The following is a 12,186-nucleotide window of genomic DNA, read 5'->3' on the forward strand; positions in this document are numbered from 1 at the left end:
TAAAAAGGTTTTGTATTTGAATCCATTCCAATCCTGGGTCAGGCCAGAAAAAACTAACAGAAGGTTATTTAATGCATCAAAGTTGTAAAATTCAACAAGAGATTAACTTCAGTAATAGTAGCAGACGTGGTTAAATACTGTTAAATATGCGTAATTACAATTGTGCAGTTTTAAAACTATCCTCTCCTCACTCATTTCCTTTCCCTCCCCTCATCATTAACATAGTACTGGCCTTTAAGCTTTCAGTCACTCACCCTGGATTTAAAATATCTGAAGAGTAATGCTAATATAGTCAAGTCACAGCAATCCAATCCTTCTAATATTCTCAACTGTTTATTACCAGGATATCCTTAAGTGACATGATTACTTTTGAATTTAAGTATTTGGGATACTGCTACTAAATCTTAATGTAAAGTACATTTATTGCCCCCCCCCCTTTTTTTTTTAAACATAGACTGATGCAGTGTGGTTACTTTAACAAGTTTGTTTATTTGGCCAGTTTGACAGATCTCTTATGTCAATTTTAGGATTACTGATTTATAATGTGTTTCACAGGATTTTACTAACCATATACAGCCAAAGGTAACTCTCTGGAACTTCACTTAATCAGCTGAGTTACAGAGGGATTAATTTAGCCCATACAATCTACAGTAAATTGTCTTTATTTTAGTTGAACCTAGGTCAGCATTTTCACTGCAAAATTTAGGTCTTTTAAGGAAACCGAATAAGTTACACATTTTAATGCTGAACTACTCAACTACTCAAATTTCCTTGAAACAATTTACTCTCTGAAAAAAACCTTCTATTTTAAAATATATACAAAGCATATTCTGATGGATTAGACAGTGTGTTGCAACCATAACATAAGAGATCATAAACTAACTTTTAAAGCTTGTTAAGAAAGTTCCTCCATACGCAGACCCACCTTAAAGTATTTTAGGATTACACTGCACCACCATATTTTGATTTATAAAAGGCTGCTAAAGCATGGTCTATAAAATAGATCAACCACCCCATTTTTACAAAATAAAAATGATTGAAACAACATTTTTAGATTACAATGACGAATCCTAGTTTTTGACATTCGAGGCAAAGTAATTTTCAATATTTGTTACAGAGAGAAAAATAAACTGCAGGGACCATTAAAAATGTAATATCTGCCTCTTAAAGGTGAACATTTAACAGTTCCTTTTCAATAAAGACAACCAGCTACAAAATCTACTTATTTTACCTGAATTTAAGCTATCCTCACTGGATCCTAACTCTTGGGTTTTATATATGTTGTCACATGACAGAAGCTGTATGCACAAGTTAAGATTTTTCTTTTAAAACAATTAACCATGCATTACAGGCTCTAGCTTTGGAAAAGACTGGTGTGTAATTAAGGCTGCCCCGCTTTTATCCATGATTCCTTTTTGAGCTAGATATCTTAGTTTTAAACTAAAGTTACCCAGTTAACAGAAAGGTAGAAGATGCTTTATCCTTAAGGTGGAAGTGTTTCTCATAAGTAGCATAGCTGGAGAAATCTCTATCAATTAGGGCACAGCCAAAAAGGTTAATGAGGCACTTGCTGGAGACCCAAAATGTAGTGGGAATTAGAACACTGTCTACAAAAGCTCAGGAAAGGGATTCAATTAGCCTTGACATAACCTTCATCCTTCAATACCGTTTGATACAGAAAGAAACCCATTTTGAAGTACACTCAGAGTTCTGTTACCAAGCTCTATGTTCAGCCTTTTGCACCTTGCCTTCCTAACTAAAATTTATTACAATTACCTTGATTGCACCATTGCCTCATTGTAACTTTCACAAATGCTTGACTCCTGAGGGTAAATGGGAGAGTGTAACTTCATTTTCTCCAAGACAAGCTGATTTTAATGAAGCAATATAAAAGGAAATAAGCCTGGATGAACTTTTAAAAGAGCGTCTTCCAATTAAACAAAACAATCTAGGTTACAAAAAATCCATTTCATCCAGCTGTGATGTGGTGGGGATATACACTGACAAAATTAAATTTAATACACAGAACTCAGAGGATTCTTTTTTTAACAACCAGTCTCAAAACATAGCAAATCACACTGACTCTCATTTTTCTAGGAGATTCCAGGGGCAAAGAATTATGCTATATCAGTGGACAATAACAAAGTCCAAAGTTAGACACGCTGTTACTAACAAAGCTGAATATATTAATCTGGCGGCAAACTAGAGCACTGCATTAACTAAGGATATGGCACACGAGTCACATCACACAGTAGCAAGAGCATTTGCTTCCACTGCACTTTTTTCCACTGGCACTCACTGATTAAGTCTCCCAGCAAAAAGAACATTTGCATTTATCAATACCAGAAAATCCTGGCTCACCCAGTTTACACACATAACTGTCATAGAAAAGGGAAGCATATGGAAAGCATTTCAACGTAGAACTAGTCTTCCTTGGAAACATTCAGGTTCTGCATTTACAGCAAGGGAATTCATCTATCCTTATCTAGTGATCTAAAATGCTCATGTGTTTAACATCCTCACACCACACAGTGAAGTGGGCTGCCTTGGCCACAGGCTGATTATATTTTAAATAGTCATGCATACTAAAATCCAAGTAACCTTCTGGGAAGCAATTTGTAAAATAAGCCTTCATGGAGACAGGCCTATTCAGCCTATTAACTCTGTTATCTTTCCTATTAATGCCTCAGGAATTATATTTTCATCTAAGTGTGGCCAACAAAATCATTATATAGTGTACACTTAACAGGATGGGAAGGATGCTTTTGGGGAAAGAATCACAGAAATTGGAGCAAATTAGTAATGATGATGAATACAGATTTCTCTTCTGAAACACTGTCCTTTCAATAGCAAATTATCTAAGCAAGAACTCGATTTTAGTCATGGATCCAAAGCCAGCCAGCTGAAGGCCACTACCCATACTACTGGGCTGCTACAATAAATCCAAGACATCTTTTGAGACTAGGATGCATCCTTGCTTTATTTTAAGTATCCTTCACATTCAAAATTTTGACCTCAGATAAGGGAGAAAGCCCTTATCTACAAAAATGCAGTGCTTTGAAGTGTAGACTAGAGCCACTAATATTTATTTATTTATTTAGCTAAAGTCCTTACCATCACTGTTTTTTCCTGCAGGCACAGGTTATCAGACTTAAGAGGTACATGTCCCATATATGTATCTCTTTAAATTGTTCAGTATTAAGCTTTCTGGATCAGCAATCTGCAGGATTACCAACCTCAAGTATTCAAAAATCATGAGTCACTCCCCCTCAAAGACAGATTTGTTTAAAGGTCTCTTGATTTAAAAAAATAAATAAATTTGAGGTTCTTTTCCTTTTCCTTCTAGTTTCTGAGCCTTTAGGGTTCATATATTCAAACTTTTACCTGCAAATAGGAGGGCTAGAAATTTACTTAAAAAAAAAAAAAAAAAAAAAAGCTGAGATTCTAACCTAATCACCTGCCTCCAGGAGCTTGTGATAAAAATCATGAGTTAGCAACACTGAAATTGGTAACTATCTGGGGGAAAACAGTTTTTAACCCTTTCCTATGATATTTAGAATTCTACTACTGCAAGTCCTCAGAATCCACAGCATATGGTAATGAAAAGTTCTGTTATTCTGATGGGTGTAACGGACTCTTGGATTTACTTGTAAAATTTATTAAAAAGTACCCTTACCAAAGGGATTTTCAAATGCTTAATAGCTTTATGTAACTTTTATCTATAAAGATTCCCTCCTCTGATTAACAGCCCACTGCAAACTCTGCAAATTGCACTGGAAGCTTCAAACCTTAACCAATGGCCAACTGTTAAGGGTTCTTGCAGATGTATTATACCATCAGGACTTCTCACGTAGGGCCTGATCCAAAGCCCTCTGGAGTGGGAACCTTTTCCCCAATAACTACAGTGCATCTTTTGATGATGGAGACAACTCATTTTCTTTGCTTATACTATGGAAAGAAAGAGAAATCCTGGCCAAACCATTAAAGGCAACTGCATTTACAATCAACTATCTAAAATAACTTTCAAATACAGTCACTGATGCCCTTAGCACCAGTTTTTCACGCTAAAGGTTAAATAGGTATAACTAGATACTGTGTTAATTAAAAAGAATACAAATGAGAAATCTTAAGTGCATATCCAGCCTTCACAGTTCAAGCAAAGATAACTAGTTCAAGGGAATCAGAAAGGTTACTTTCTTTTGTAGGATATTTTCAGGCTATCCTTTATAATTGTAAAGCAGTTAACACACAGAGTAGTCTAGTGTGTTAATTGCTTTTCAATTATAAAAGGGCAGCCTGAAAATATCCTGCAAAAGAAAGTAGCATTTTGATTCCCTTTTCTCCTTACCATTGTCTTGTGGCCTGCCCAAACTATAAATTGTTTAATTTTGGTAGTTGGACTCATAGGAAATGAAATTATTGCTAGAGACACGTAAACCTACTGCAGGTTGGACAAAACACTAGAAATTATGTTAAAAAAAATCCCTATTGGCCGCTACGGAGATTAAATTGATGACTTTTTAAGGTCTTTACCATCTCCAATTTCTATTATTTTTTTTCAGGGGTTAAGGGTTTCGTGTAAAGAAGTTTTATAACTACTACTGGATGAATGGTCTACTTTGACAGGAGAAACCACGAAGATTTAAAAATCTTGGTCAGCCATAACTGCCTCAATGATCCCAAACTCCTGAGTCTCTCTGGAGGCCAACCCAAGTCAGAGACATCGAGTGTGATGAGAACTGCTTCTTAGAGCATTTCATATATTTTGACTTGTCCTTCATATCAAGGAATTTCCAAAGTTTTTGATCTCCAAAAGCTCTAATTTGGATTTCTACAACAGATATTCAAAGGGTGATACAGAAGTTTCAAAAATGAGCTGCAAAGTCTGATAAAATTAGACAGACATCCATTTGGTTAATACAAATTTGACACCTTGAGCAGTCATGGCTCTTGTGTTAACACAGGGTAGTACCACATATAAACTTTACAAGAGATATACCTCAAGTGAAAATCTTTCAGCCACTTCTTCATTAATGAAATACCAATGGAGAACTGGAAGGGATAACAGATACTCAACAATACGTCTATGAAAGAGCTATTTTATACAGTCCATTGAGAACTTTGATAACAGTAAAGCATACCTGCAGCTTACACAAAAAACATAAGAGCTCCTTTCTTCAATAGATAAAAGCTGAGTAATGGAAGATCTCTATTCTGGGGCATATATAGAGAACACAGATTAAGATAATTCAGAGAAAACCCTTGACCTTTCTAGACAGCTCCCAATATCAAACAATGAATACGACATTCGCTAGTGAAGATTTATAGAGAATAACTATTTTGAAGACGTATACAAAAATAGTTCATAACATCCAGGTACTTGTATATATTAATGAGAAATGAAACTTGTATTTAAAAGAGTAAAAAGAGAAAGGTATTCATGTAGTGATATCAACTTTTCATTCATATGAATATTATGCAGAGTATATTTGTTTGTCATAGTAATTCACATTATTGCTTGCTACCACAGATGTATGAGGAACAGTTTCTTAGCATACATTAATGTTCATGTATGGTAATTCCAGACATATAAAGAACAAACTAAAAAATAAGATTTCTGAGTAGCTATTAAAAACAAACATATATGAAGATATGTACAACCAAGTGAGATAAGTAACAGAATGAAACAGAACTGGCCTGACCCAAGCATACATCACATATCCAGTTTTTTTTTAAATCGTATTTGTGTAGAAAATAAACCTTGTAAACCTAAATGAGAAGAAATCAGGGTGCAATAAATATTTATCCAATACATTTCTTAAGTTCTCACTATTGTCCAGTGTACCCTGCTTTGACTAATTTTGTGATACATGGCATCCATCTGCATTTGTGTCTGGAACTGTATTTTTCAAGATTTCTCTCAAACAACTGCCTGTGTGAGGTTATAAATGCATTTTAAAAAAACCCTAAAAAACCCGAAAAATATTTTCTTGGGACAATAAATTTACTGAAACAAATATTTTTGCACCCATGTGTACAAGATCTGGTAAACAATAAGAAGTAAAGAGTAAAGCTGTTACATGGCATTAACCTGAATTAAGATATATACATTATAAGTTGCAATACTAATGTATTTTTGTGATCCTGAGCTCTAGTAATCATTAGATGCATGCAAACCTTTCCATTATTTTTCTAGTCTAAGTAAAATACTTTGAATTCTGGTTTATTAACCTTTAAGGTACAATTTCTTCAGAACCAGCTGATATATTTCTTCACAAAAGAGCACAGAGACTTCTAATGGTGCATTGACATTTGGGTTCCAAAATGGACAGTTTCAAACACGCATAGCTTATTATTCCAGTGGAGGTGGCTGGCTGATATTACCTTCGTTCCCCTACCCACCGCAAAAAAAGGGAAAATAAAAATATACAACTAGAATGTCACAGGCAAAATCTGGAGAGGGTCATAGAAGTTACTTAGGTATACAGGTTAAAGATTAAAAGAACTTGAACAATTTACAGTCAATTCATTATGCGTATTATGGGTTAAAAAAAGTCTGCTCGCTTGTAGGCTATTTTCATCTGTATATTTATGTTATGTATATATACACACACACACACATATAAAAGACTCTCTGAAAATCAAGATACATTAACAAACATAATAAGTACAAATAATAACTTAAGTAGTACTTAACATTTGCATGAAATGACTTTTGCAAATTTTGACAAAATGCACTTAGAACATGCTGTTATTAAAAAACAAAAAGAACAAAAAACACCACAATAATTTGTAGAACCAATGCTATATCACCACCAGGAGAGCACCAAGCAAGGCACCATTGGAAAGACAACATACTTGGATAAGTCTCTATAAATAAAGCAAATGCTAATCTGGTCGAAAAATCGGTGTCTTTGGTAAAAATTCTATCAGAATGACCTGTATAAAAAGAAAAACAAATTTAATGAAACTTGGCATCAGTCTTATCCATTAACTGAAATTCATCACAGCAACCACTCAAAAAATTTGTTTACAATTATCTAAAAATGTGGGGAGAGAGGGAGGAATGAACAATCAAGGGCCATGGTACCCTTTTTAGGTAAGGGACCACTAGGAAATGACATACACATCATGTGCCTATCTAAGGGCAGTAAACCTTAACAGCCAGAGTATCAGATGGGATAGAGAAAAGTATGGCTCACAGGTCATGTTAAAATAAGCCACCAGCTAATTATTCATTGACAAACTCAGCTAACTGGCTCAATTTTTTTCTAACAAAATGTAAAGTCATGAATGTTAAAAAGAGAAGATAACTACATGCAAGAATAACTTTATAACCAAACTATCAACAGTTGTTCTCAGTTCAGATCAGTTTTGCAACAACTGAAAATTAAAAAAAAATGTTTACAGTTTCAATGATTTTCCATAAAAAGTACTAATTACTATTCCACTAATCTTCTGTCTTACATATTTCAAGGCCATCTCCATATCAAACAAATTCTCAGGTAGGTAAAAAGAAACTTGACTTATGTTTCAACATGAATATTCAGACCTAGATTCTAATGTGTGAGTCATTTTGCTATAGGAGGCCATCAATATAACATATCTGAATATAATCTATCCCTTAGTGTGTGTTGAAGGGCATCTTAAGAAAAACTACCCTTTCAAAACTTTCCTCCTCCATAAAATTGTCCATAAAATTACTGACACATCAGTAAGATTGGGACTCCTAACACTCTACTCTGTTCAACAAAGGAATGTAATTGAATTTTATTGGTTTCTAACTGTGCAATTCAAAGCACACTGGTAAAAGGAGGTAGCCTTTCTTCTAATCAATTAAAATTGCATTCCTAAACGTTTCTGAACTAATACAATGTTTCATCATCAAAAACCTATCATATAAAAAGCCTATTACCTGAAACAGACAAAAAGTTGACACTCAGTAGGTACATTTGGGTGTATAGGAGAAAACTAGCTGGCTGTTTAAAGGATAAATGCCTCATCTGTCTTTTATAAAAAGGTGTGTATGAGTGTGTGGGGGGAGGGGGAGCGGATGTTTAATCCACGGATTTGATCACTGAGGCCAAGATTTTCAAAACCTTAAAGTTAGGCTTCTAAATATAAATGTAGGCACCTAAGTAAATAGTTTGATTTTCAAAAATGCTGAGCACCACTGCCCTCAATTGGGCTGCTGAGTGCTTTTGAAATTCAGGCCATGTTTCAAACTAGAATAAGCTGAAGCGGTGCAAGTCATTTTTTATACTGGTGGAGTGAAACAACTTGTACACTCTTTAGCATCAAAACCAACAGATAAAACCTTCTTGTAGACAAGCCCTATTTAGATACCTAAATATGGATATACCCTGTTTCCCCGAAAATAAGACAGTGTCTTATATTAATTTTTGCTCCCAAAGATGCGCTAGGTCTTATTTTCAGGGGATGTCTTATTTTTCAGAAATGAAAAATGCCTTATTATCGGTGGATGCCTTATTATCGGGGAGGTCTTATTATCGGGGGGATGCCTTATATTACAACGAGAGGCAAAACTGTAAGTAGGCCTTATTTTCGGAGGATGTCTTATTTTCGGGGAAACAGGGTAGGAGCCTCACTTTTGGCATTCATTTGTTAAAGTCTTAGCTTAATTTTTCCCCCCCAATTCTTTTTAAAGTTAACTTATAAATGGAAAATTCAAAACAGCTTTAATACGACCAGCATCTTAACTAGTTACAGATGAAAGAATAGAACACAAGTTCTGTGGAAAATCAATGTTGGATTAAAATAACGATATTAAATATTTCTACAGCTAACTTGTTAGAAGCTTTTAAAAATATTTCTCACTCTTAGATCTTGATCCTGCAAACACTTATGCACAAGCTTAACTTTACTCCTGTAAGTAGACCAATTGATTTAAAATCTTTAGTTAACAGAATGTCCACTATATAAAAAGTGACTATAATTTCATACAAGTTCACCTAATAAAAGGTGAACATTTGTTTAAACTCTAATAAGCCACCTTCCAAAATTAATAAAAAAGACCTGTAGCCTCTTATGCTTAGTTTCAGTTTAGTCTGTAAAGGATTTGAGGTGACAATGCTAACTACTTCTGTAGAAAAACAGAAGCATTCAGTGATGAAAAAGCAGGACATCGTCATATAGGTCAGCTCAAAACAGCTTACTGAAATTTTCTTTTTATAGTGAAATATCATGCATCTCATCATAAATTAACATGTTTTATATAATAGATAATGATACAAAAATCTACTTATTCAGTTTAGTGAATAGAGCTATTCTGTGAAAAGAGACATTAAAAATCTTTTATGTTTCAGGCTAGAAATAGGATTTAGTGTGAAAATGGAAAAAAGGGGAATGCTAGCAGTGAAAAGATGATTTTAAGATAATTTCTAATTATTTAAACACTATTTTATATGCTGTCTATGATGGCTTTATTGTTTCAAAGAATAGACAAAATATCACATAACAAAAGGCCATGCATATTTAAGAAGTGCTACCCTAAGTATTTCTCCCAGGTTAGTCTTTATTTTCAATAGTTAACCCCTTCCTGGCCCACTTGCTTCTCCTATTAAGGAAATCCTACATATTTCAATGATTTAATCAATTTAACAGACTCATCTCACCACACTCATTCGCCCTTGACTGCACTCAAAAGCTTTTGAAAACAGTAATAAAACAGAAAACAAATAAAAGAGCAAGAAAACAGCTAGGTGAGCAAACTGAAATCCCATACTGACTGACTGTAGAAGGCATGCAACTTTTCAGCATATATATTTCTATAACTTGAGAACTTTTTAGGGAATAAAAACCAAACCCAAGTGTCTTTTGTAGCTTACTTATAAGACTGATTTTAAAAATATTTTAGTAACCCTATTAAAGATAAAGATACTTTCAAGACAGTTGAGATATGGGACAGTTAATATCTATAAAGGCTAAAGGTTTCTTAAGCTCCAACAGCTTAGCTGAAAGGTCTTCTTCCATACTTTTAGACTTGATTAGCATTATATAAAACAGCCATATCTGACTTGCTGCGTAACCAAAGTTGTGGTTATTCTTTATACAGCATCTAAAATTTCACACTCCATCAACACACGTTCAAGCTATTTTATCTTGGCAATTAATTTATTATTTTTCAGAACACAGTGAAGCCTTGTTTTCAAGTCATTCATAACTTTATAAATCAGTCCTGCACATGAAACCATGCATCTGTGAACCGTAGAAAATCCTTGCAGTCAGGCGATTAAGCTCCTGACACCTTTACTGATTAATAATCATGAAAAGAATAAGATCAGAAGCAAAATAAATGATCATTTAATAGAGAAACTCACAAAACAGCCCTTTAACTTACATATTCCATCATGTTATTCGTTTCACATTTCCTTTTGCTCAGTCTCCAATGCAAGCACAGCTAGACAAGGAGGAAAGAAAAAGAAGAAAAATGAGCTGTATTTTATTGCAGCACACAGACTAGCCCATTTGTCCACCTTTCATATTTTTCGTTCAACAAAAGCATCTGTTTCCATACTGTGCAATTCAGACTCCAACAGTACGAAGCTGCTCCCTGCGGCACTCACCTTGTGGTATAACCTATTGTTTTCCCATTCTAATAACTTCTCAATCGATCTTCGTGTCTGGAAGACAAATGAGAAAGAATTTTACTCTTGACTGGTTTTAGAAAAACTTTGTTTTGCAGCTGCTTTTGTGTGAAAAGGGGAGAGGTATAGGACAGTGACTGAGTACAGGGTGGTCTGCAATACTATCAAAACTTCTGTAGTATTAAACAGTAACTAGAGCAGAAATGACCCTTTTTAAAAAGTAAAAAGACAATGTGAAAAAAGCATTACAACTTTTGAGCACAATGGTTCATACGTATGTTTTAATTGCTTGGACTTAAAAATGTCTTCTAAGAGTACTCAACAGCAATTTTCAGACAATGTTTAAGTCTCAGTAAGAATGTGAATATACTCCTTCCAAAACATCACTATTTGAACAGCTGAAAGATGCTGTAAACTTTATTTTGTAATGCAAGAGATCAAAATATAAATATCTAATATTCTATCTAACCAACACCTTAAAGAAAATCTTTTATATCTTTAGCTCTGAAAACTAGCCAGGAAAATCCAAATACAGAAAGTTAAGATGGTAACTTGCACAAATGCTAAGTGGTTAAAAAAAAACTATGATTTACACAAAAATGCAGTGCAATACCAATATTTCAGATTCTGAAAATGTGGATATCTGTGCTTTTACATTTGACATTTCATGCAAAGAATTCTGATATTTTGAAATCTAAACCTTGATAAATCTTTACAACTGAAATTTTGCATCTATGCAATTCTAATAACTTCTCAATCAATCTTCATGTATGCAAAATGTAATGAAAAACAGAGATCTTTTTGAAGTACAGCTTCACGCCTACAGATATTTTGAGTATCTGAGTATAATAATTTAGTTATACTTACATTTTAGAAATGTACTCTGACATTTATGGTCATTTGACTGCCGCAATGTATACTGCTCAGCCCTTAATGGGATTTGCTAGCAAGTACGAATAAAAGAGGATAATTCATGATGCCAGGTGTTAAGATGAGACCAACAGAGCTGCAGGTGCAAAAGGACGCAGTACTGACAAGGATCAACTGCAACTTAGTGCAGCTGCAGCTTCCTTACAAAGCAATGGGGATGAAGTGGGAAGCATCTTGCTGTTATTATTGCAAAATAACAGAGGTAGTATAAACAAACACTAACAATCACAAACTAGAAATCTGTGTGTCAAGCAAGTATGAGCTGAATAAAATAAAAATTAAACAACTGTTTTCAAATGATTGGCTTGGCATTTCAAATGCAAAATGTTAATATTTATTTAAAGTCAGCTACTTGCTCCCTAGTTACCATACAATCTTTCAACATCAAACATGTTTAAGCCTGAGCTATGGTCATATGATTACAAATAAATTAATTATAATCTATGAATAATCATCATTGGGTTGTGTTTCTACTACATTATATTTTAAAAGCAGACATTACAAGAAGAGGTGACTTTGTCAGTGACTAAATTTATTTAATCAGTTTTTGGAATTCAGGGTTTCTTTTTGTTTATTATTAATTATTATTATTATTATAACTAGTACTATTTTTTAAGACAGTGTCCTTTAACTATGATCAGCAGACCTA

At 34.0% G+C, this 12,186-nt stretch overlaps 1 protein-coding gene across 1 annotated transcript in view; it reads right to left on the reverse strand.

Moving 5' to 3' along the window:
* Window positions 1–427: 427 nt before the first annotated feature.
* Window positions 428–12,186, reverse strand: part of CHIC2 (cysteine rich hydrophobic domain 2) — a 49,789-nt gene continuing 38,030 nt past the window's right edge. Inside the window, exons 4-6 of the mRNA XM_054029118.1 lie at window positions 10,587–10,643; window positions 10,361–10,420; window positions 428–6,939 (exon numbers count right to left, since the gene is read on the reverse strand). Coding sequence (XP_053885093.1) covers window positions 6,889–6,939; window positions 10,361–10,420; window positions 10,587–10,643 — 168 coding nt within the window. The 3' untranslated portion in view covers window positions 428–6,888. The remainder of the gene's footprint in view (window positions 6,940–10,360; window positions 10,421–10,586; window positions 10,644–12,186) is intronic.

The sequence above is a fragment of the Malaclemys terrapin genome, chromosome 5 (genome assembly GCF_027887155.1).
Source record: "Malaclemys terrapin pileata isolate rMalTer1 chromosome 5, rMalTer1.hap1, whole genome shotgun sequence".
Taxonomy (NCBI): Eukaryota; Metazoa; Chordata; order Testudines; family Emydidae; genus Malaclemys; species Malaclemys terrapin.